This window comes from Solea solea, chromosome 21, assembly GCF_958295425.1.
Source record: "Solea solea chromosome 21, fSolSol10.1, whole genome shotgun sequence".
NCBI classification, from domain to species: domain Eukaryota; kingdom Metazoa; phylum Chordata; class Actinopteri; order Pleuronectiformes; family Soleidae; genus Solea; species Solea solea.
Window position 1 is genome coordinate 19724568 of NC_081154.1, and position 25383 is coordinate 19749950.

Here is a 25383-nt window from a genome sequence, read left to right on the forward strand (position 1 = left end):
AGACACACATCTGAGCTGGTCCTCTAAAGACAGAGGACACAAATATGAGCTGATCCTCTAAAGACAGACACAGAGACACAAATATGAGCTGGTCCCCTTAAGTCAGAGACAGAGGACACAAATATGTGCTGGTCCTCTAAAGACAGATACAGAGACACAAATATGAGCTGGTCCTCTAATGACAGAGACTGAGACACATATATGAGCTGGTCCTCTAAGACAGAGGCAGAAATATGAGCTTGTCCTCTAAAGACAGACACAGAGACACAAATATGAGCTTGTCCTCTGAAGACAGACACAGAGACACAAATATGAGAGACATGAAATCAGTTCATATTTTAATACACAAAATCAGTTTTATAAATACAGATTTTAAAAAAGGTGAAAATCTGACAGAAGACGACTGTGTCTCTACTTTAACATAAATAAAACACACACACACACACACACACACAGCTGTAGGTCTGTATTTAGGGCAGAGACACAGGATATTTTAAGTGAGTGACTGAGCTGCTGTCTCACTGACACACATACAGACACACAGACACAGAGAAACCTGAACCTGACGAGGATTTTGGTGAACAGTAAAAACACTGTAAAGTTTGTTTGTGATTCAGTGATAAAAAATTAACACATTTATTTTAATAAAGTAAATCTGTGTTTCTTCAGCTCCTTTTTAGTCTTGATTATTCACTCATTCATTCATTCACTCACACAGTTCATATATGTGTGGTCCACAGATTCATCCATTCACACAGTGTCTTCTCTGACGTAGGACTGAACCCCAACCCCCGCTCCACCGCCGTGCCGCTCGTTTAGAAAACTATGAAATCTATGTTAGCATTTTTCCGTTAGCCAATGCTAAGGCACTTGATGTTTGATCAAAGTGCTGCAGTGCACTTTTTATTCACTTCATCATCTGTGACTCCGCCCCCTGCTAATAGGTCAAAAGTCAACTGCTAGTGTGTGTGAGAAGGTTTTCAGTCGTTAGCTTTGAGTGAATGAGTGACTTTCCTTTAGCTGTCACGAAGCAGTGGTTCAGTTTTTGACCTCTGAAGGTTGGAGACGTCTCTGAAGACACAGTTTCACCAAAAAGCCCTGTACCCATACAGGACTCAGTCCACCTACACTCTGAGGGACAGGGGACATGATGGTGATGGCCGTTCTGGCCAAGGAAGACAGAAGATACATGAACCCGTACAAACCATCCGTAAACTGAGGTGGACAAAGACACCAATGCTGTCCTAAGCTCTCTCGAGTGAATGAATGAGTGAATGAGCTCACAGTGTTTCACTTCACCACCGGTTTCCAGCCTTCAGAGGAGAAAGACCTGGATTTTTCCACCTGAGGAATCTTCACAACGGAAGAAGGTGAGACGTCTTCAAACTCAACGTCCAATCGAAGACAGCGGGACAGTGGGATTCGTCCTCTGCTGACCACGAGTCTTTGTCTGATAATTTGGACCAAAGGGGTCCCAACCGTGTCACCAGAGGTCACCATAAAAAAGTTTCTCAAAGACATTTAAAGAGACGCCAACGTCGTAACTGTCCACCATCATGTCCAACAGTCTTTGTGAGACTTCCTGTCCTGAGGTCACTGGTGCATGAAGAGTCGTATGAGTCCGGCTCGGTGCAGCTGCTGCCACAGGCTCATCTCCAGGCGCAGGTCGTGGTTGCTGTAGAAGGCCACAGCGTGGTAGCTGCTGTCATAGTAATGATCCGAGTAGTTCATGTAGTCTGGAGTCATGAAGCCGTATGCGCTCACCTTTATCAACAGAGAACGCAGACAAGACCAGCGTCAACCTCACAAAAACTGAGTCAGCATGTTTTCATTCTCAAACAAACTCGTAGAACTCGGCAGGTAAAGTCAGAGTCGGTCTCTTGTTTGAAGTTTGGAGGCAATTGGTCACTGTATGCCGAAGTCAAAGGGCACTTCCTGTGTTCACTTCGATGTGTTGAATACAAATTGGCACGTTTTATTCTTAATGTCGGTACAACAAACGCGCTCAGACGAGTTCGCTCATTTGCGTGGAGTGCAAATCGCACCCCAGAATGGATGCCAAAATTCAAAATGGGTTTCGGGAAATTCGGTGGAACTCAATGTTGCGTCTGTTTTCACCTTAGGGGGCGCTTTAGAGCCCTTGAGCACTTGAGTCAAGAGTTTTTACGCACGTTAACCCCCTAAAAAAAATGACCGCAAAGACACTGACACACCGTGTCTGTCTTTAGAGGACGTGTTCGGAGTTGGTCTGTTGTGTCCCGTATAAAGTTTGGAGGCCATCGGTCAATATATGTTGAAGGTAAAGGGCACTTTAGGTAAAGGGCACTAAATGGCAGCTAAACAGCCTACTTCCTGTTGGGTCAAAACCTTTTCGACAACTGTTAACCTTTGACCTTTTATGTTGGTACGACAAACACGCTTGGACAAGTTCGCTCAGGGTGCAAATCGGCAAAAATTTACGCCAAAAAATTCAAAATGGCCGACTTCCTGTTAAGTTGAGGCCATGGTTACGGTGGACTTTTGTTCCGAGTTTCGGTGGAACTTTTTTTTGCCAGACCTGACCTCCATGCCAAAGTTTTTATGCACATTAACACCCTCAAAAATGGCCGCAAATACACAGATATAATAACAATCTGAAGGATTACAATAGGTTCCTTCCACAAATTTAAGAATTCTAAGAATTCTGACGGCCTAAAAACAGTCTGACTTCATGTTTGGAACTGACCTCATGAGACGACTACATTTATGATGATTAAATCAACAGCCGAGACACAGTGACGACCACTGTCGGATCTCAGTACATTATGGGATTACACGCAGATTAAGATTTCTACTCTGCGTCTAATCTCCACAGGTTACCTGGTCACATGTGTGCAGAGCAGCCAGCAGCATCACAGCGCCAGTGGACGGGCGATAAATGTTCTTGTGGCTGGTTTTCAGAGTGTTTGATCGGAGGAATCTGAAAGAGAAGAGGACGTGAAAAACCCTCACACGATCATCTCACATTTTAACTCCGCCTCTGCAGATGAGCGTCTCACCTGTTTCTGAGGTAACGGATAAAATCTGGGTGGTACATCTTTAGCTTCTCAGCGGACACATCTGTTCCAAAGAGTGTTGTGGGGCTGTGGAGGAAAGACATCACTGCTGTAAGAGTCATGAGTAGAAGTGGTTTCCAACATCTGATCTCCAACAACATCACTTCAACAAAACGTCTGTTTACGTGATGTAACTTCATATAAATCATGTTTGCAAGAGTTAGCAACGACAACTAGAAAGACTGCTTGCTGATCGCCTGCTTCCTCTCGGTCCATCTGAACTTTGCTATCTTGATATATTGATAGCACATTGATGGCAAGTGTCCCCTACGCAAGTGTACCCCACGCAAGTGTCCCGTACGCAAGTGTACCCCATGCAAGTGTCCCATACGCAAGTGTCCCCGTACGCAAGTGTCCCGTACACAAGTGTCCCCTACGCAAGTGTACCCCACGCAAGTGTACCCCATGCAAGTGTCTCATACGCAAGTGTCCCCGTACGCAAGTGTCCCGTACGCAAGTGTACCCCACGCAAGTTTCCCCTACGCAAGTGTACCTTACGCAAGTGTACCCCACACAAGTGTCCCATACGCGAGTGTACCCCACACAAGTGTCCCCTACGCAAGTGTACCCCACGCAAGTGTACCCCACGCAAGTGTACCCCCCACATGTGTCCCGTACGCAAGTGTACCCTACACAAGTGTCCCCTACGCAAGAGTCCCCGATGCAAGTGTACCCCACGCAAGTGTACCCCACACAAGAGTCCCGTACGCAAGTGTCCCCTACGCATGTGTACCCCACGCAAGTGTACCCCACACAAGAGTCACATATGCAAGTTTCCCTTACGCAAGTGTCTCATGAGGTTCCTCGTACAAATTGATGCCAGGAGCCGTTTGATTTGTGATGAATTGAACAGTTTCTCACTCTCTGTTTCGCTCACGCCCTCGTTCCACTCGAGTGTGCGTCGCCGCAGCTTTCATGAGCAGGTAGTCGCGGTCGTGGTCGGGCAGAAAGACGTAGCGTGTTTCCTGTTGGACGACAGCAGCAGAGACGATGACAGACGTGATGGTGTTAAGGATTTATTGTTGTTAAGTTGTTGTCCTGACCTCAGAGTGGGGCGGTCTTCTGTAGCCGACGCCCGCATAGCTGTTCAGGGAGTTCATTAATGTGTTGGTGGAGAAAGTGTAGTGCGTGGTCCGAGAGCCCACGTCCTGCTCAAAGCCCTGAGTGATCGCCCCGTTAGTTCTGAAAATCACAAACATGAAATGAGCGTGAGATCGTCTGTTCACATCTGAGTCTCTGGCTCCAGCGTCCAGGATTATTCACAGTTTGAGCTTAATCTCACGATATACAGAGATTATCAGAGATTACCTGAGGTTTACTCATGTTACTGTGAAAATGTGTAATTTTACTTTTACTTAGAATGTTTTTGTTTTCAGGTGAACGATGAGGACAGGTGAATGATAAGAACAGGTGAGGACAGGTGAATGATGAGGACAGGTGAGGACAGGTGAACGATGAGGACAGGTGAATGATAAGAACAGGTGAGGACAGGTGAATGATGAGGACAGGTGAGGACAGGTGAACGATGAGGACAGGTGAACAATGAGGACAGGTGAGGAGAGGTGAAAGATGAGGACAGGTGAAGACAGGTGAACGATGAGGACAGGTGAACGATAAGAACAGGTGTGGACAGGTGAACGATGAGGACAGGTGAATGATGAGGACAGGTGAACGATGAGGACAGGTGAACAATGAGGACAGGGAAACAATGAGGAGAGATGAGGAGAGGTGAAAGATGAGGACAGGTGAACGATGAGGACAGGTGAGGACAGGTGAACGATGAAGACAGGTGAGGACAGGTGAACGATGAGGACAGGTGAGGACGGGTGAACGAAGAGGACAGGTGAACGATGAGGACAGGTGAATGATGAGGTCAAGTGAGGACAGGTGAACAATGAGGACAGGTGAGGAGAGGTGAAAGATGAGGACAGGTGAGGACAGGTGAACGATGAGGACAGGTGAGGACAGGTGAACGATGAAGACAGGTGAGGACGGGTGAACGATGAGGACAGATAAATGATGAGGACAGGTGAACGATGAGCATAGACAGGAGCAGCTGCTGTCTTCTGTCTCACAGATGTCTTTAGTGCAGGTGTAAAAGCAGCAGCTGGAGTTTACCTGAAGACGTAGTGATGGCTGTCAATCTCCTGCCCTTTCTTTGAATACTTCAGGATTCCTCCGTTCCCTACGACAGCACAGTGGATACATGAGGACGCGTCACTGCGATTCTTCCAGTCGTCGAACATCTGCCGGTTCACAGAGAAGTTGAGGACGGACAGCGTCTCCACCAGAGCTGAAAAACAAGAAAAACATTCAAACAAAAGAAGAAATCATTCCGTGTTCTATGATTAAAGAAGACTTTAAAAAGAAGTTAAATTGAAGGTTTACTTGCGTAATCGAGGCCTCCCCAGCCATGTGCTCCTGCGTACTTGCTCAGACGCTGATGTTGTTCAGGACTCACATGTTTGGCCCACTGTAGGACAGGGATATGTTTCAGAAACCGTCCACCGAATTCCGTCTCTGCAACATGACCTCGGATCCCATCAGGGCAGTTCTGTGGGTGGAGATAACAAAGCACACACAGTCACATGATTATCACATAATAAGCATCATCTGTTCTACTTCTGAAACGTCTCGTCTTCAGTGCAGTTTGTGTTCACCTGAGAAGAACTCACCGTTTGTGGTGGGATGTCCTCACTCGTGTAAGTGTCTCCGATGAACGGAGGATCTGTGGGTCCACGCTGCAGGGTCCTGCTCTCTTTGCCCGACTTGGACGTGGCCTTGGAGACAGACGGCACTTCGTTCTCTGCTGGTGCTCGCTGTGTCTTTGTCATAGGTGTTTGAGACTCAAGAGTTGGAGCCATATGTGGGTTTGGACGCAGAAACGTTGCAGAGGAGAACTCAGGGTGAGACGGACGGCTCCTGCTGGTGTTCCTGTCCACAGGCTCCTCAGAGTCCTGGGAGCTGCTGGGACAAAAGAACATGGAGCATTGAGTCACAACAGGAAGATTTTCTACTTTGTGTCATTTTTCAGCTTCTTAAATGTGAATCTTTTCTACTTTCTGTCATTTTTCAGCTTCTTCAATGTGAATATTTCCTGGTGTTTTTGCTCCATAAAAACAAAGAAATCATTTAAACTCAATCATTTTGTGTTTCATCATCATGTCCAGGTTTGACAAACACCGTTTTATGACATTTTATGGACCAAACAACTAATTAGCAGTTATATATATGAATAGTTTGGAATAAACTATGGTTTGACATTAAACACCAACATAAAGCAGAAATTTCACAACAGATTTTCAAAACTTCTTTTTTCTTGTTTTTCCTGGTTCCGTTTGACCGTTTTCTGTTTCCGTGCATGTTCAGTACATGAGTCCAAAATCCATACTTTTACAAAAGGTATTATAGACTTAAAGGCACCGACGTGGGTGTGATGTCATTCCCAGTCCTGACACCGAAAACCTATGACTTCTGGAACAAACGGATCTCTTTACGAGCATGAACTCACCTCAATGAACAGTGAGGTCAATGCTTTGTCTTGTCCTGCTGGATTTCCTGCGGCTGAGTTGTATCTTCAGCTGAGGATGGGTCAGTTATTTCTGCAATGGTGGGTACAGGGACAAACACTGCTGTCAAGTTGCAGCAGGTTCCGGGTTCACAAAGTGGGACGTTCCCTCAAGGACTTTAAAATCTCCAGTGTCTCCTGACACTGCTAGAGTAATATTGTCCTCAAAGGCCTCAGAATAAGGGTCTGCCTCATCAGTGGTGGTTGTTTTTGCATTATTTTCAGCTAATAAAAACTCATACATCAAAGCTTGAGCAAAGTTGGAAAGGTTTCTTCTGCTCTCTTCAAATCAAACAGTCTTGTCTTAGGGACTTTATTTCTTGTCCTTGTGCCATTGTTATTATTTTGTCTCCGTGGCTCCTGTGGCATTGGATCTTGTGTAACTGAAATGCTGGAACTGTATGGGCAACGTTCATGGTCTTCTGTTCTATGAAGATGAAAGTGATGATGTCATCAAAGGGCGTCTCCTTTCAGCCGTAGTTCCAAAACAATTTAACCTTGTGGAAAACATTACATCTGTTAAATGAAAATAGCATTCATTCATTCATTCATTCATTCATTTTCTGCCTCTTTATCCTCCCCATGAGGGTTCCAGGGCCGACGCAGAATCACAAGTAAAAATAATAAAATGGAAATGAAAGAAATATCCTCACAGACTATGGATATATACGTACAACACTTATTTCAGAATGAGTGTCTGTGGTATTGTGGTCTTCCTTTGACTTTACGGGCGCCTCAGCAGATCGTCTCGTCTGCTCCCTTGTGTCCTCTTCTATTACACCAACTGTCCTCATGTCCTCCTTCATGACATCCAGTTCTCCATCTTCAACATCGTTGGTCCAATATAATCACGATCCCCGCTCTGCACGTGACCAAGCCATCTCAACGTCGACTTTATCTCCAAACCGTTCAACCTGGAATCCTGTCCATCCTGGTCACTCAGCATCTTCAGCTCTGCCACGTCCATCTCCACTGCGTACGTCATAGGACATCACCTGCCCCTAACTCTGCATCGTTAGAATAGCCAGAGTTGAAGCCGCCACTCATTTACCCTGATGGGAACACTGATGTGTGAAAACCCTGCATCACACGGGCAATAATGTGCAATTTAATAATTATCGCTTCAATGTATTGATGATGCTAATGTTTTATTTATTGATTGTATGCTTTCAATTTTATTGAAATATATCACAGGCATGTGCGCCTGTTGCACAAGAAATTTCGTTGTACTTCTCTGGCAAAATGACAATGAAGATTCCAGTCTATTCTATTCTATGCTATTGTTTTAGTAGATATAATTTTGAAGGGGGGGGGGCATTGCCATTTTGCCCCACACATAATCCAGACAGCTACGTAAATTTGTGCATTTTTAAACGGAATTTTGCTCAACGATTCTGTGATGTCATTCCAAGGTCCGACTCCCACACCTTATGCCTTCTAGAACATGTTATTAAAGTACAACGGTCCACTAGCATTCAAGCTACTCACTGTTATATTCACTGATAAGGGCTTAAAATGTTCAACACTGCAGTGAGGTCAATGCTTTGTCTTGCTCTTCTGCTTCTTCTTCGGATGCTTTTCCTGCAACTCGTGAGTTTTATCTTCAGCTAAGCATGGGGCGAGTATTTCTGCGATGGTAGGTACAGGGACATACATTTTCAGGTCAGTGTCCGCCGTCACAAATGCATCCAGCAAAGCTTGAGCAAAGCAGCAGAGGTTGGTATCCTTCACTGCCTCAGTGGGATCAAAAGAAGAAGTAGGGGAAGTGATTTTACTGCTGTCCTGTAATTTGTGGCTGGAGGACATATTTGTCTCGTCATCTGTAAGATTTTCCACAGTTGGAGTGGAGATGCTCGGTAGTGTGTCGTCATTTATTGCTGCGGTGGTAGGTATGTGGCAAACAAGGGAAGCCATTTTCTTGCTCTCCTCTGATCTGGCAGAGTGGCTGGAGGACAGTCTCGTCTCTGGGACTTCAAACTCTAACACGTTTACAGAGCTACTGTAGGTCTCCTTAAAGGCCTCAGAGCTCATCTCAGTCAATGTATTCAAATTTAATTCAGCAACAGCATCCATGATAGCTGAAGAGAAACCGAGAATCATTTCATCAGTAATTGATGAAATGGAGGAAGGTCTCACCTCAGAGACGTCTGACACACCTGGAGAGATGAAACAGGTCTCCTTGAAGGTCTCAAAGCAACTTGCTTCCAAAACCGGGGAAAACACATTCATATCTTTTACAGAAGTACCAGCAAGAACATCGGCCAACATGTCATCAAGGATTGTTGCATAGACAGGTTCAGAGGATGCAGGGATAGAGGAAAGTCTTCCTGGGTCCATGATGTCCTCCATATTGAAAGTGATGGCAGGTAGAGCGTCGTCATAAAGTTCCACAGTATCTGGACAGTAATCACTTATTGTTGCAAAGGCAGGCTCAGAGCAAGTAGCGGAGGCTGTATTCATGGTGGCCTGTGACCCAGTAGAGAACCTGGATGACAGTCTCCTGGGGTCCATGATATCCTCCATTCTGTAAGTGATGCTGGGTAGAGTGTCGCTATAAAGTCCTGTGGTGGCATGTGCAAGGAAAGCTGTGGAAGATGTTCTGCTGTCCTGTGAGGAGGAAGAGGACGGTCTTGTTTCTTGGACCAGGGCCATTTCCACATCTGGAGTGATACCAAGTATAATGTCTTCAGTTATTGTTGCATAGAAAGGTTCAGAAGAAGTAATGGAGGCCTGTGGCCCAGTGAAAACGCTGGAGGACAGTCTCCCGGGGTCCATGATGTCCTCCATATCGTAAGTGATGCCAGGTAGAGTGTTGCGATAAAGTCCTGCAGTAGCTTGTGTGGTAGAAACAGCCGAATTTGTCCTGCTGTCCTGTGATGTGGTAGAGTTGAAAGAAGATGGTCTTGTCTCCTGGACCATGATCATTTCCATAGCTGGAGTGAAACCAAGTGCCATATCATTGGTTACTGTGTCATAGATGGGTTCAGAACAAGTAGCAGAAGTCTGTGACCCAGTAGAAATTCTGGAGGACGGTCTCCCGGGTTCCATGATGTCCTCCATATCGAAAGTGATGCTGGGTAGAGCGTCGTTATAAAGTACTGTGGTAGCATGTGCAAGGGAAGCTGTGGAGGATGTTCTGCTGTCCTGTGATCTGGTAGAATTGGAAAAGGACGGTCTTGTCTCCTGGACCATGATCATTTCCATAGCTGGAGGGAAACCAAGTGCCATATCGTCGGTTACTGTGTCATAGATGGGTTCAGAACAAGTAGCAAAAGCCTGTGACCAAGTAGAAATTCTGGAGGATGGTCTCCCGGGATCCATGATGTCCTCCATATCATAAGTGATGCTGGGTAGAGTGTCGCTATAAAGTCCTGCACTAGCATGTGTGGGAGAAACAGTGACATTTGTCTTGTTGTCCTGGACTGGAGTGATACCAAGTGTAATTTCATCAGTTATTAGAAAGTCATAGAAAGGTTCAGAACAAGTAATGGAGGCCTGTGACCCAGTAGAAATTCTGGAGGATGGTCTCCCGGGGTCCATGATATCCTCCATATCGAAAGTGATGCCAGGAGTGTCGTCGAAGTCCTCAGAGTAACGGTCTGCCTCATCAGGAGTGAACATTCTTAACTCATTTTCTGCAGAACTGAAGAACCCTTCATAAATAGGTATAGTGGAACTAAGTAGGGTGTCATCAGTTATTGCTGCAAGACTGGGGGTCCTGTTGTCCTGTGATATGATAGAGTGGCTGGAAGATGACCATGTCTCTGGGACTTCATCTATGCCTGTGTCTAAAGAAGCTGCAGAGATACTGCAGGGTACACTGAAGGTCTCATAGCAAATTTCTGCCACTGCAGGAAACTCATTTCGAGTAACACCAGTGATGACTAGATCAGTCTTTTGTTCAGTCCCATCAAACATAGGTAGAGAGGAACAAAGTATGGTGTCATCAGTTATAGTTGCAAGAGTAGGTATGGGGGAGGACGGCCTGCTGTCCTGTGATCTGGTTGATCGGCGGGAAAATGGCCTCTCTGGGACTCCGAAATCTCTGATGTCTTCAGTCACAGGGGAAGGGAACCTAAGAGTGTTCTCAAAGGCTTCTGAACAACTGTCTGACATATCAGGGGTGAACAGATCTAACTCCTTTTCAGCAGCAGTACTCATTAACTCTTCAAAAACAGGTGAAGTGGTATGAAATAGGGTGTCATCAGTTATCATTGCAAGGTTAGGTACAATAGACTGTCTGGAAAATGGCCTTGTCTCTGGGACATCTGGGACATCTATGTCAGCATCGAACACAGCTGCAGTGATACTGAAGTTCCCAAAGTCCTCCAAGTGACTTGCTGTAACGCCAGTGGTGACCATATACATGTTTTTTTCAGCCATAGGACTCAGAGCCCCACCCAAAAGAGGTGGAGTGGTACTTATTGCAGCAGTAGTAGGATCAGGGTACACAGGGAAGGTTGTTCTGCTGTCCTGTGATGTGATGGAGTAGCTGGAGGACGTTCTCCCAGGGACTTTAAAATCTCCAAAGTCTTTTGGAGAGATGCTGCACATTTCATTGAAGCTCCCAGGGCACATCTCTGCCACCTCAGGGGAGAACATCTCAAACTGGTTTTCAGCAGCAGCACTGAGAGTGCCGTACACTGTGGGACGGTACGGTGGTATGGTGTCCCTGCAGTCCTGTGAGTCTGTTGAGATGATGGACGTTCTCTTGAGGGAAACATCAAGAGCATGTGGTGGTGCAGTGGCAGGTACAGGGTAAACAGGGTCTGCGATGTCTTCCCTCACAGCTGGAGGGGAACTAAGGTTTTTCTCAAAGGCCTCTGAACAACTGTTCGGCACATTAGGCATGAACATATCGGACTCATTTTCAGCAGCAGTGTTCAGGAACCCACCAAAAATAGGCAAAGTGTTTCCAATTAGGGTGTCTTCAGTTGCTGCTGCAGTGGTGGGTTTCGTCCTGCTGTCCTGTGATCTGGTAGAGTGGCTGGATGATGTTCTCTCAGGGACTTTAATGTCTCCAGTGTCTTCTGACACAGCTGGAGCAATACTGTGCTCAAAGGCCTGAGAATCACCGTCTGCCACATCAGCAGCGCATGCGTTTTCATTTTCAATTTCTAGAAACTCAAACATCAAAGCCTGGGCAAAATCAGAAAGGTTTTCGTCATTTTCCGTCTCCACGGGACACAGTGACGAAAGGGCGTTCTTGTCCAATCCGGTTGGATGATCGGGCGAGAGTCTGCTGTTGGGGACTTGATCCCTTTCCATTGTCCCAGTGTTATTATTATTTTATTATCTCTGCAATTCTTGTTCTGCTTATGTTTTAAAATTATACCAAACTTTGAAGATGAAATTGATGATGTCATCACAGTGTCTCCTTTCATGTTTAGCTCAGTCATTCTGTGGCGATGCAATGACATCAGTTTGAGAATGTTCAGGAACAATTCAAACACGGAGAACCTCACAAACAGCTGCTTTCTCATCAGTTTGAGGTTCTCGCTCATTCTTTCTCTGTGATGTCGTCATCCAGCTTTGACCAGAATGTACAGTAATGACACAAATGATACAATGAAACCAGGACGTAGTCATGACAGGGCCCTCGCGTCCCCATGCTAGCGTCCCCCGCGCCGGTCGGGCAGTGCAGCAGTTCCCTGACCTCACTTTTGAATCTGCGAAACCTTCTGACAACTTTTCGCCTTTGATGCATCTCGTTCATTTATTTAGAGCGCAAACCGCCAAAATGGACGCCAAGACTCCAAATGGCCAACTTCCTGTTGAGTTGAGGCCGTGGGTTACGGTGTATTTTTTTTACATCATCTCACCAAGTTTCGGGAAATTTCGGTGGAACTCAATTTTGCCTCTGTTTTCACCACAGCGGGCACTATAGAGCCCTTGAGCAAGGTCCGGGAACTATGCCAATATCACATTTTTGCCAGACCTGAGCTGAGTTTTTATGTTCGCAAACACACAGATAGAATAATAATCTGAAGGATTACAATAAACGGCTCCTGACGAGTTTCATGCTGCTCTCAGTACCACAGAAACACAATGTGGGAAATAACTGGTTTTCTTCTTGTTTCCTGTAATCTAAGACAACAATTAACAGTCAAGCTGTGAATGAATGCTGGGGTGATTATATGATAGGGAAAGGTCACCAGGAAAGGTCAACGTGAGGGTTGCACATGATGGCATCTGGTAAAACATCAGATAACATTTACTGGGGTCATAAACATTAGGTATGGTGTTTTGTTCTGTTTGTAACTTTGATGTTTGTGTATAAGTGGTGAAGCTTTTTGGAGGAAGGAGAGAGACCATTTTAGACCGTCCTTGGTGACAGTGTCTCTCCTCCATGCAAAAATCCATGCATGCAGTAAAGATATGATTTACTCAACACTGATGACTCAAGAATTTCTTTCACAACAACATAAAGGAAAGCTCTTGATCTTCACTCACCTGTTGCGGCCCTGGATGTAACCATGGAAACGACTCAGCGGCACCAGTGACCAGGACAGCGTCTCCTCCAGGTTCCCACGCAGGAAGTAGACAGACGTCACAAAGCTGACCGCCAGCATGCCAAGAACCGTCCTCTTCATCCTCGCCATGGCGCTGGTGTCCCTGTGTGGCCGGCTCTGTTCACTAGCCCCGCCCTCTGCTCCACCTGAGGGAACATGAGGCGGCGGGCGAGCGTGAGGACAGGTTTCTCTCTGTTCCTGGTCGACCGGAGGAGGGAAGGCAGCGTGTCGCTTTAATGAACCCGGCAACAGGATCTGGGCACGACTCAGGAATTCTGTCAACACAACCACACCAGGAGGGAGGAGGACAGACAGAGGGAGGAGGACAGAAGGAGGAGGACCGAGAGAGGACAGAGGGAGGAGGTCAGTCAGAGGGAGGAGGACAGACAGAGGGAGGACAGACAGAGAGAGGGAGGAGGACAGTCAGAGGGAGGAGGACAGACAGAGAGAGGACAGAGGGAGGAGGTCAGTCAGAGGGAGGACAGACAGAGGGAGGAGGACAGAAGGAGGAGGACAGAGAGAGGACAGACAGAGAGAGGACAGAGGGAGGAGGTCAGTCAGAGGGAGGAGGACAGACAGAGGGAGGACAGACAGAGGGAGGAGGACAGAAGGAGGAGGACAGAGAGAGGACAGAGGGAGGAGGTCAGTCAGAGGGAGGAGGACAGACAGAGGGAGGAGGACAGACAGAGGGAGGACAGAGGGAGGAGGACAGACAGAGGAAGGAGGACAGAAGGAGGAGGACAGAGAGAGGACAGACAGAGAGAGGACAGAGGGAGGAGGTCAGTCAGAGGGAGGAGGACAGACAGAGGAAGGAGGACAGAAGGAGGAGGACAGAGAGAGGACAGACAGAGAGAGGACAGAGGGAGGAGGTCAGTCAGAGGGAGGAGGACAGACAGAGGGAGGAGGACAGACAGAGGGAGGAGGACAGAAGGAGGAGGACAGAGAGAGGACAGACAGAGAGAGGACAGAGGGAGGAGGTCAGTCAGAGGGAGGAGGACAGACAGAGGGAGGAGGACAGAGAGAGGACAGACAGAGAGAGGACAGAGGGAGGAGGTCAGTCAGAGGGAGGAGGACAGACAGAGGGAGGAGGACAGAGGGAGGACAGACAGAGGACAGAGGGAGGAGGTCAGTCAGACGGAGGAGGACAGACAGAGGGAGGAGGACAGAGGGAGGACAGACAGAGAGAGGAGAGAGGGAGGAGGTCAGTCAGAGGGAGGAGGACAGAGGGAGGACAGACAGAGGGAGGAGGATAGAGGGAGGACAGACAGAGGGAGGAGGACAGACAGAGAGAGGAGAGAGGGAGGAGGACAGTCAGAGGGAGGAAGACAGACAGAGAGAGGACAGAGGGAGGAGGTCAGTCAGAGGGAGGACAGACAGAGGGAGGAGGACAGACAGAGAGAGGACAGAGGGAGGAGGACAGTCAGAGGGAGGAGGACAGACAGAGGGAGGACAGACAGAGGGAGGACAGTCAGAGGGAGGAGGACAGACAGAGGTCACTCAAATGTCACTGAGCACAAACTTTTCTTCAGATTTCCCTGTTTCTGTCTGTGAGTGAGTTTAAAGAAAACTGATTCTTTATTTAGTGAAACTTAGGCTCGACCACGACCCTGACCTTTGACCCTGGGTTTGTTTCTGTCTCACACACACACACACACACACACACACACACACACACACACACACACACACACACACACAGATCAAATTCCCACGCCTGTAAATGAAACCTGAGTGTGTGACATGTTGGGAAAGTGTTGTCTGAATATTTCACACACACAGCGACACACACACACCTCAGGGGTTCTCACACTAAGGAGCTGGCAGCTGTCAGGGAGCCTGAGGCCCCTGGGTGAGAGCCCGCTTTGCCCACCCTCTTGCAACACCCCTGCCTTAGCTGAAGTTGTTACTCCAAAGAACACAGGAAGTTAGATATTGTTCCCCCCACACACACACACACACAGACACACACAGTGTGTGAGTGTGAAAGTTTCTCCACAGACGAACAAACCTTCAAACTCAGCTCAGCGTCTGTGACACAGACACAGTTTCAGCTGGAACAACGGGGAAAATCCTCAGGGTCAGAGTTTACCGAGGAACATCTGGAGCTCACACACACACACACACACACACACTTTCATCTCTCTTCCTTCTTTCCGTTACTCGCTGACTTTGTCGTCTTTTCATCACAAACACAAAACTTTACTTCACTTTAAAAACAAAAGAAAAGCTCTCACCAAGAGGAAGTCGTCACTCTGTGATCTCTGCTGCTTCTGCTGCTGCTCATCTGTGGTGTGGAGCCTCACCACAGTGGGGGGGCGGGGCCAGAGAGAGAGAGAAATGAGCAACAGCTGCTGGAGAGAGAGAGAGAGAGAGAGAGAGAGAGAGAGAGACTGTAGCCCTGAGGATTTCTGTTGTGAAGCTGAATCACAACAAGGACAGATCTCTCCTCCACTGTTGGATTCTTCTAAAAATGACACTTTTCTTATGTCCTTCCTGTCCTGGTTGACAGTTTGTGCGTCTCCGTCTGGGTTCGTCTCGGGTCGGCGAGGGACGCCACGAAGACAGAGACAAACAAACAATTGTCTTCTCCTTCTCCGGCGGTGAATGGAAAAAAGAAGAGCGAGCCGTGCGTCATCAATCTTTGCTTTTTATTCTCCTCCTCCTCCTCCTCAGCTTTTAAAAGAAAATCATTATCACTGTGAAAAACCCACTAAAAACTAAACTAAACAAAGTAACAACAGTGAGTTTACACTGGAAGAGGAGACATCTGAGGTCACACAAGCATGTGTGTGTGTGTGTGTGTGTGTGTGTGTGTGTGTGTGTGTGCACGCCGGTATCGGTCCATGGCGCTGATAAGGGGCAGAGGTCACACAGTTGGAGAATTATTGTCTTTGACAGAAACGTCACTAACAGCTTCACACATTCATTAAAGTCTAAAACGACTGTGTCGCACTCATGTCCATATCTGTATATCTGTATATCTGTATATCCATATCAGAGCACACACACAGACACACACACACACACACACGCGCACGCACACAGACAGACACACACACACACACACATACAGACACACGCACACACACTCAAAGACACACAGACACTCACAGACACACACACACACAGACACACTCACACACAGACACACACAGACACACACACACAGACACTCACAGACAGACACTCACACACACACAGACACACTCACAGACACACGCACACAGACACACTCACACACACACTCACAGACACACTCACAGACACACGCACACAGACACACTCACACACACACTCACAGACACACACACAGACACACACAGACACACAGACACACACACAGACACACTCACAGACACACTCACAGACACACACACACAGACACACGCACACAGACAGACACTCACAGACACACACACAGACACACAGACACACACACACTCACAGACACACACAGACAGATGAAATCTAACCCACAGAGCCTGGGTGTTTCCGTGTCACTGTATTCACGGCGAGGACGAGAACAATGAGAGAAAAGTCCTCGCAGGTTTTTGTGTGAAACCTAAAGAATGAAAGCTTGTGAGCGTCCTTCCCTCCTGTCCTTCCCTTCCTGTCCTTCCCTCCTGTCCTTCCCTCTCCCCTCTCCCCTCCCCCTCTCGTCACACATCAATAATCAACATTTCCTTCTTCTCTCATTCACTTCCTTAATCTCTAACGTTGCTCTCTCTCACAAACCTCTCAGTTTCTCATGACTCCGCAGAAAACCCACAGACAAACACTGAGGCAGCGCTTTTTATTATTTCCTCTCTGACTTCTCCTCATCACCGTTTTCTATCTCTTCATCCTACGCGGGGGGGGGGGGGGGTTATGTCGCAGGGAGCTGCAGCCAATCCCAGCTGACGTAGGGTGAAAGGGGGCGGGGTCACAGGTCACCTGTCCGTCACAGAGAGACACAAAACCAGCATTCACTCTCACACTCACTGGATTTACACACACACACACACGCACGCACGCACGCACGCACACTCACTCACTCACACACACACACACACACACACACACACACAGACACAGGTGTGGTTCAAACATTGTAACAAAACAAAAGCACGTGTTAATAAATCACCAGCACTGTATGTTGGCGATTTTCTGACTCACATTCACCTTCAACTAGAAGTGATTTGTTTTTTTTGATCCTGATGCAGGAGAAACACGCCCAGTGTGCGGCCAGGGTCACGTGACCTTTGACCTTTCCTCGTGGTCACAGCATGGACACAGACTGTGATGCATACCTGGACTCGGCTCCCTCCGAAACATCTGACCTCCCTGAGAACAGTGCTCAGAAACATCTGGAACTGCTCTCTGTGGGGGAGGGGGTACGATCTTCACCAGCTCTAAGGAATTTAAGTTTCCAGGAGGGGGGGAGGGAGGGGGAGGGGCGGTGGTGTTCACTCGTTCACAGTTCACCCTCGTCAGATCCACACGTTCAGTCTTGTCGGCAGAAAACGACGTCCAACAGGAAAAAGAGTCACATGAGGGTAGAGTGACACTGGTTACAGCCTGGAGGGGGGGTGAGGGGGTGAGGGGGGCGTGGCTTCCTGTCAGTCACTTCTCCAGCAGCTGCTTCCTCTGCTGCTCCCACAGCGCCTCCAGGTGGTCTGCTCTCTTCACAGCAGCCTGTCAGAGGACCAGGCTCATGTCACTCACTTATTCACTCATTCATCCACAGTCATGTGTTCACATCTTGTTTGTAATAATCACCTCATACTGACGCCGCAGATTACTCACAGTCTCCTCCTTCTTCAAGATGGCCGACTTCACTCTGGCAAAACAGAAAAAATTAATCTTCATCGTCTCTTTACAACCATGAGCCGGGTAAAGCCCCGCCCCCCTCACCCCCTCACCGTTGGTGGACTTCAGCCAGCTCCTCCTCCTTCTCCTTGGTGACCCGCTCCACCTCCACACGCAGCCGGGCCCTGACCTCCGACACCTCCGCCTTCATGCGACGGTTCTCCTCCTCCGTCGCCAGCAGTCGCTCAGCAAACTCCTGCCGTATGACGTCGGCCAGAGCGCGGCGCTCGCTCACCATCCTGTCCCTGCTCTGAGAGGACGGGGGACACAGAGACAGTTGGACGTGTGTCCAGTGAAGAAGCCGGCGTGGTCTCCTCTCTGCTCCTTACCTGCGTGAGGTCGTCCACCTCCTGCTGTCTGTGTCTGAGTTGGGCCTGAAGTGAGATCATGGCTCCCTCCGCCTCAACCTGCTGCCTCCTCAGCTCCTGCTGCTTCTCCACGGCTTCTCTCTCGGAGCGCTGCAGCTCCTGTAGCTCCGCCTCGTATTTGTCCCTGACGCGTTTCACCCTGAGGACGGCGAGAGCGTTGAGTGACGCCTGAACGACGGCACTGAGGAGAAGTTTCTCAGATTAAAGATGAAGTGTGGACCTGTTGTCTGCTGCTCTCTCACACGCCTCCTTGTCCTTGGTCGTCTCCTCCTCCAGCGTCCAGATGGCGAGCTCAATCTCTTTGTCGCGCTCTCGCCGTAGTTCGTCTTTGAGTTCGCACTCTCGCCGCAGAAGCCACGCCTCCTGCACACACACACACACACACACACACACTGGATTGTTGTAATTACAGAGTCAATAGATTTCGTTGAGATGGAGCACAAAAAAAAACAGACCTCTTTTTTCTTGTGCTTTTCTTCCCACGTTTGTTTTTGGATCTCCAGACGTTCCTGCAGAGCCTTCACCTCCACCTGTGCACACGCACGCACGCACACACACACACACACACACACACAAGTCACTCATGTCACTCCCATCACTCCCGTGACTCACGTCACTCCCGTCACTCCCGTGACTCACGTGACTCACGTGACTCCCGTCACTCCCGTCACTCACGTGACTCACGTGACTCCCATCACTCCCGTGACTCACGTCACTCCCGTCACTCCCGTCACTCACGTCACTCCCGTCACTCACGTGACTCCCGTCACTCCCGTCACTCCCGTCACTCATGTCACTCCCGCCACTCACGTGACTCCCGTCACTCATGTCACTTCCATCACTCACGTGACTCACGTGACTCACGTGACTCCCGTGACTCCCGTGACTCCCGTGACTCCCGTCACTCACGTCACTCCCGTCACTCACGTCACTCCCGTCACTCACGTCACTCCCGTCACTCCCGTCACTCACGTCACTCCCGTCACTCCCGTCACTCATGTCACTCCCGCCACTCACGTGACTCCCGTCACTCATGTCACTCCCGCCACTCACGTGACTCCCGTCACTCATGTCACTTCCATCACTCACGTGACTCACGTGACTCACGTGACTCACGTGACTCCCGTGACTCCCGTCACTCCCGTCACTCATGTCACTCCCATGACTCATGGCACTGAGAAACTCCACACTGCCAGGGCTGCCTCTCTCTCCTCAGTGCTCATCCTCTTGGACCTTTCTGCAGCGTTTGACACAGTTAACCACCAGATCTTTACTTCCTCCCTTCAAGAACTAGGTGTCTCAGGCTCTGCACTTACCCTACTCTCGTCCTATCTTCAAAACCGAACATACAGAGTAACCTGGAGAGGATCTGTGTCGGAACCCTGTCCTCTAGCTACTGGGGTCCCTCAGGGTTCTGTCTTGGGCCCTCTCCTCTTCTCTCTATACACCAACTCTCTTGGTTCTGTTATTCTGTCTTATGGTTTTCCTATCACAGCTACGCCGACGACACCCAACTCATTCTCTCTTTTCCCAGCTCCGACACACATGTAGCAGAACGGATCTCTGCTTGTCTGACCGACATCTCTCAGTGGATGTCTGACCATCACCTGAAACTCAATCTCAACAAGACTGAGTTTCTTTTTCTCCCAGGAAAGGGCTCTCCTACCACAGATCTAACCATCACCCTCGACAACTCTTTGGTAGCTTCTTCTTATACCGCAAGGAACCTGGGTGTGACACTTGATGACCATCTCTCCCTCACTGCCAACATTGCTGCAACAGCTTGATCTTGCAGACATGTGTTGCACATCAGGAGGATACGGCCTCTTCTAACCCAGAAGGCGGCACAGGTTCTGGTCCAGGCTCTTGTCATCTCACGCTTGGATTACTGCAACTCCCTCCTGGCTGGTCTCCCTGCGTGTGCCATACGACCCCTGCAACTCATCCAGAATGCAGCAGCTCGACTGGTCTTCAACTTACCAAAATTCTCCCACACTACACCTCTCCTCCGCTCCCTTCACTGGCTTCCTGTAGCTGCTCGCATCCGCTTCAAGACTCTAGTGCTTGCGTTCCACGCTACAAACGGATCCGGTCCAGCCTACATCCAGGACATGATCAAAACCTACACCCCAGCCCGCACACTCCGCTCTGCATCGGCAAACCGGCTTGCTGCCCCCTCACTGAGAGGATTGGCATTCACAGAACTCGAGACTGTTCACTGTCCTAGCTCCCAAATGGTGGAACGAGCTCCCCATCAACATCCGGACAGCGGAAAGCCTCCACATCTTCCGCCGCAGAATAAAAACACATTTCTTCCGACTCTACCTTGACTAAGACGACGAGGACAAAAAAAAAACAAAAAACTTATACATCGCACTTATGACTAGCACTTCAGTTTCAGCGTGTCACTCATGTCACTCCCGTCACTCATGTCACTCCCGTCACTCCCGTCACTTATGTCACTCATGTCACTCCCGTCACTCCCGTCACTTATGTCACTCCCGTCACTAATGTCACTCCCGTCACTCATGTCACTCCCGTCACTAATGTCACTCCCGTCACTAATGTCACTCATGTCACTCCCGTCACTAATGTCACTCATGTCACTCCCGTCACTTATGTCACTCATGTCACTCCCGTCACTCATGTCACTCCCGTCACTTATGTCACTCCCGTCACTTATGTCACTCATGTCACTCCCGTCACTTATGTCACTCCCGTCACTCATGTCACTCCCGTCACTCCCGTCACTCCTGTCACTCCTGTCACTCATGTCACTCCCGTCACTCATGTCACTCCCGTCACTCATGTCACTCCCGTCACACTCCTCACCTGGTGTCTCCTCTCCTGCTCCTCTCGGCTTCTGTCTAACTCTTGTGCGAGCGCTCGTCTGGACACAGACGTGTTCTCCTCCAGCTGCTGTCGCAGATCCTCCAGCTCCGCTCGCTGTCTGCGACACACAACACAGCTCAGTGTCATCATCATCATCATCATCATCATCATCATCCACAGCTTCATGTCGACCTTTGACCTCACCGTGCAGCCAGCTGGGCCAGCCTCTCTTTCTCCTCTGCCACCTCAGTGAAGAGACGCCTCCTCTGCTGCTGGAGGGCGAGCTCCTCCTCCTGAAGCTGCTTCTCATATCTGACAAACACACAAACACGTTTCAGTGCCCGCTGATGAGAAGCAGACGCTCTGCTGTGTTTGGATGAACCCACCTCTGCTTGGCGAGCGCCCTCTCTCTCTGACACTGCTCGTCTTTCTCCGTCTCCAGCTGCGAGCGCAGCGCCTCACACTGGTGGACGTAGCGTTGCGTCGCGCGCTCGTCCGCCTGTAGCAGCTCGGCCTCGTGGAGCGAGCGCAGCTTCTTCAGCTCCTGTTTGTGTTTGGAGATCAGCTTCTGGATCTCTGGCTCCAGACCTGAGGAGGAGGAGGAGGAGGAGGAGCAGAACATTCACAGCTCGACAGAGAACACTTGATGGACATGTAGTTTGTGACAGACGCAGGACAGTGAGGACAGACGCAGGACAGACGGAGGACCGACACAGGACAGACGGAGGAAAGGCGCAGGACAGAGTGAGGACAGACACAGACGGAGGACAGACACAGGACAGACGCCGGAAAGAGTGAGGACAGACGGAGGACAGAAGCAGGACAGACGGAGGACAGACTCAGGACAGAGACAGGACAGACACAGGACAGACTCCGTACCTTTGACTGTGATCTCTTTGATCTTCTTCGTCTTCTCGTCGATCCATTTCTCCCGGCGGATTTTCTCGGTGACGCACATGAGCTCCTTCAGCTTCTTGATCTCCTGTGGACACAGCGAGATCACGCGTGAATTCAGAGGGGCGTGACTTATATTACATCCACCATGTTTTTACTTTAGAGAACAACTCAAACGTATGATCCACAGAATCAACACTTGTAAACACAGCTGGTGTGTCTTTAAAACGATGATGATGATGACGATGACGTTGTTGTTCACTTCATCACTTCCTGCCGTTACAGCGTTTCCGTGACACTCACTCATAAATGTGTGTTAATAATAACATTCACATGCAGACACATGAACTCTAACCACAGACTGAGAGAGGAGAAGCCAAAGTTACCTCACACAGGGGGACCAGAACGTGCCACACCTACAGCCAGGACAAGACGGACACACGGACAGAGCGGTGAAGAGCAGCAAGAAGAAGAAGAAGAAGTTCAACCAAAGCAAGACACTGAGGCGCAGAGAGACAGAGAGAGCGTCTCACCACTTCATGCTGCTCCTGCATCTGCTTCATCTTCTTCATGTACTTGTGATCCACCTGCTTCAGCTCGCCCAGCACTCCCTCACAGCGCTCGCTCAGAGCCTTCTTATCAGAGATCAGCTGCACACAGAGCACACCACGTACATTCATCAGCACCGCGTGGTTCAGACTGAGACTACGACGTCTACGTCACATGATGAGTCTTTATCTCACTGTGAGACGGACTGAAGTCTGTAAACCACTCACCAGGGGCGTCACTAGGTTTTAAGGACAGGGGGGGCTTAGCCCCCAGGAGATGCACAGAATGTGAGCGAACGTTTAATTTCACAAACAGCTAACAAAAACTGAGAAATGGCACGTTTTGGACAGATTTAACAGAGATACTTTACTGTGCAAATGTTTTAGGCCACCATTACATTTTTAACACAGTACAACAACAAACACAAGAAGTACTGTATGTTTACAGCATTAACAACAACAAAAAGAAAAAAATCCACATAGTTACAGTGCCGTATTTAACCAATGCTTCTTATTCATTAAGAGCCCACATGTATTAGCCAAAACTGTATGCAAAAAAAAGAGCACTGTGTTCTCAGAAAGTACACCATTTTAAAATAACATGGCTACAATTGGCAGCTACTTGGTGGGTGGAAGCATCAAAGAATGTCGTCTGTTTTTAAGGGTGGCAAAGGCGTCTATCACTCTATTGGGATTTAGGTGCTGAAGCTCCTCTTTTTCAATTGACATGACTGCAAGACTGTGAATGCCATGACTTTCACTCACAACACAATAATTGTTTACTCCCAAATATTTTGAAGTCACACAGAATATATTTTGGGCACATATGTGACTAAAATGGTTGTAATTTTAAGCCCTGAAAAAATATAACTTAATTACATAAATTACAGTTATATTAAGGTACTCTTGAAAATATTTGGGCCAGGCTAATTTGGCTTATACATCACTCTCTTGTAGGGATGCACGATATATCGTCATTAATATTGGTATCGGCCGATGTTCGTCATTTTTTAACATATCGGCATCGGTCCAATGAGTAAAACTGCGCCGATTTTAACAACCGATGTTAATACCCGTCTATTTGCTGTTTGTGTATGTGTGTCGGGAAGGGGAGGCCATGCTGCATTTCTTTGAACATGTTACAGTGACGCAAGTGCAGCACAAGGTGTGTGTGTGTGTTGAGGAGAGATAATGTCAGCGGTGTGGGCGTTTTTTCAGGGTGTCGATAGAAGATACGCGAAAAGCATTATGCAACACTTGCAAAGTTGAGATAGGCCTGCAGTCATAGGCCTAATGACGCCACTGACTCTCCTAAATAAAAGCTCAAGTTAAATAAGTCTTGTATGGTGCACTTGGACTGAAATGTTTCATATTTCATATTCATATTGAGTTCCATAAAATTCCAGGACTGTCTGCATCACAAATGACTCTATCCTGTGAAATCCTTTAGACTCACCTTTCCAGTAGAGGTTTCTCCCCTCTCACTCTCTCTGCTCCTCTGCCCTGACTCCTTCAGGTCAATAGGGGTGGTGGAGTGATTATTATTATTACTACCGTATTATCATTATTATTATTATTATTATCCACATAATCATACGTGAATGAGCTGTTTCACGGTGTGCATCTGATGCTGGAGCTGATGCTCCAGAAGGAAGTCAGCCCAAAGATAATATGAAGAGTGCACACCTAACTCTATAAACAACCAGGACCTTCACATTGCATTTCGGACTAACTAGCTAGCTACTGTAAGTAGCAGAGTTCTTTTGGAGCTGAAATGTAACTTTTGACCGCAAACAATAAAGGTAAGACGTGCACAGAGATATACAGCACGCATCTCATGCTGCCTCCTGTACAGGGGGCTCTCGGCTACAGAGTGTGTAAGCCAGGTTTTTATTTGTCAAACAGGGAGCATTTGGCAATTACGTGGGACTTTCTGCTGTTAGCTGGGGGGCTGCAGCTAACTTATTGTTACTATCAGCAGTGAAACTTACTCTCTTGAAAAAATGTCGTATATCCATTCTTGTTCACGTTCTTCTCCTAATGCTGCTCTAGTCGGTTCTGTGTGCTCCGCTCCCGGTACACACACTGCAGGTACCCAGGTACCGAGTGCAAGCTAGGTTGCAGGGAAAACGTGGACTGGATTTCAGTGATTTGCGTGCTCTATATGAACAAGTGGAATGCACTCGATAACGACGCACTGACTCTGACTCTCTACCGCTTCCATAAGGGAAACTAAGATTTATGATCACATTTAAGTTAATAATAACTGGTTATATGATTATTTATCTAAACTCAAATTCTCGCCACATTATATTGAATTTGTCAGCACTTTTTTGTAAAAAAAAAAAAAAAAAAATCTTTTTTTTTATAAATGAACATAAAATTATTTAGGGGGGCTTAAGAATATTTTTTTAGCCCCCCTAAAATAGGCCTAATGACGCCACTGCCACTCACTCTCCCACACCCACAGAGAAAACCAGTGATTTTAACGTCACACACACAGAGAGTTGTTGATCCACTGCTGCCTCCATCACTAAGTTCAAATGTCGGATTTTGTCACTTCGGCATTAAAAATCCATTGTTCAGATTGACCCTAGTGACACAAAGTGACCACACGAGGCAGCAGAGGACCAGCAGCTCCCGTGTCCTTGTGAGCTAAAATCACTGACTTTCTCTGTGGGGATGGTGTGGGAGAGTGAGCGGTTTACAGATGTCAGT

The 25383-nt window shown here is 48.2% G+C and overlaps 2 protein-coding genes across 18 annotated transcripts in view; both read right to left on the minus strand.

Moving 5' to 3' along the window:
* Positions 1 to 312: 312 nt before the first annotated feature.
* Positions 313 to 13232, minus strand: st6galnac (ST6 (alpha-N-acetyl-neuraminyl-2,3-beta-galactosyl-1,3)-N-acetylgalactosaminide alpha-2,6-sialyltransferase). Of its 2 annotated transcripts, none has more exons than XM_058620471.1 (10): positions 13117 to 13232; positions 6607 to 6697; positions 5771 to 6059; positions 5484 to 5649; positions 5214 to 5388; positions 4139 to 4277; positions 3957 to 4060; positions 3039 to 3122; positions 2860 to 2959; positions 313 to 1764 (listed from the first exon to the last, which is right to left on the minus strand). In XM_058620471.1, the coding sequence occupies exons 3-10, from the start codon at positions 5957 to 5959 to the stop codon at positions 1594 to 1596; spliced, it is 1128 nt and encodes a 375-aa protein (XP_058476454.1). In that variant the 5' UTR covers positions 5960 to 6059; positions 6607 to 6697; positions 13117 to 13232; the 3' UTR covers positions 313 to 1593. The 2 variants fall into 2 exon arrangements, with proteins under 2 accessions (XP_058476454.1, XP_058476455.1); XM_058620472.1 differs by having other exon boundaries at positions 5771 to 6062.
* Positions 13233 to 13278: 46 nt separating this feature from the next.
* The window catches only part of cep131 (centrosomal protein 131), an 18672-nt gene continuing 6567 nt past the window's right edge, over positions 13279 to 25383 (minus strand). For 5 of the 16 annotated variants that reach the window (XM_058620463.1, XM_058620469.1, XM_058620464.1 and 2 more), the window contains 12 exons: positions 22651 to 22767; positions 22504 to 22533; positions 22103 to 22205; positions 21610 to 21811; positions 21428 to 21535; positions 21224 to 21341; positions 18847 to 18921; positions 18612 to 18754; positions 18353 to 18530; positions 18077 to 18273; positions 17934 to 17994; positions 16517 to 17849 (listed from right to left, as the gene is read on the minus strand). In XM_058620463.1, coding sequence (XP_058476446.1) covers positions 17778 to 17849; positions 17934 to 17994; positions 18077 to 18273; positions 18353 to 18530; positions 18612 to 18754; positions 18847 to 18921; positions 21224 to 21341; positions 21428 to 21535; positions 21610 to 21811; positions 22103 to 22205; positions 22504 to 22533; positions 22651 to 22767 — 1404 coding nt within the window. In that variant the 3' untranslated portion in view covers positions 16517 to 17777. The other 11 variants (XM_058620470.1, XM_058620467.1, XM_058620465.1 and 8 more) reach the window with 9 other exon arrangements.

Excerpts from the sequence above, each read along its gene's own strand:
- st6galnac (XM_058620471.1), bottom strand. The coding sequence starts at position 5,959 with ATGGCTCCAACTCTTGAGTCTCAAACACCTATGACAAAGACACAGCGA. Across the intron at positions 5,650-5,770 it reads AGGACATCCCACCACAAACG|AACTGCCCTGATGGGATCCG; the intron begins GTGAGTTCTTCT and ends CTCCACCCACAG. Across the intron at positions 1,765-2,859 it reads CTCTGCACACATGTGACCAG|GTGAGCGCATACGGCTTCAT; the intron begins GTAACCTGTGGA and ends CTGTTGATAAAG.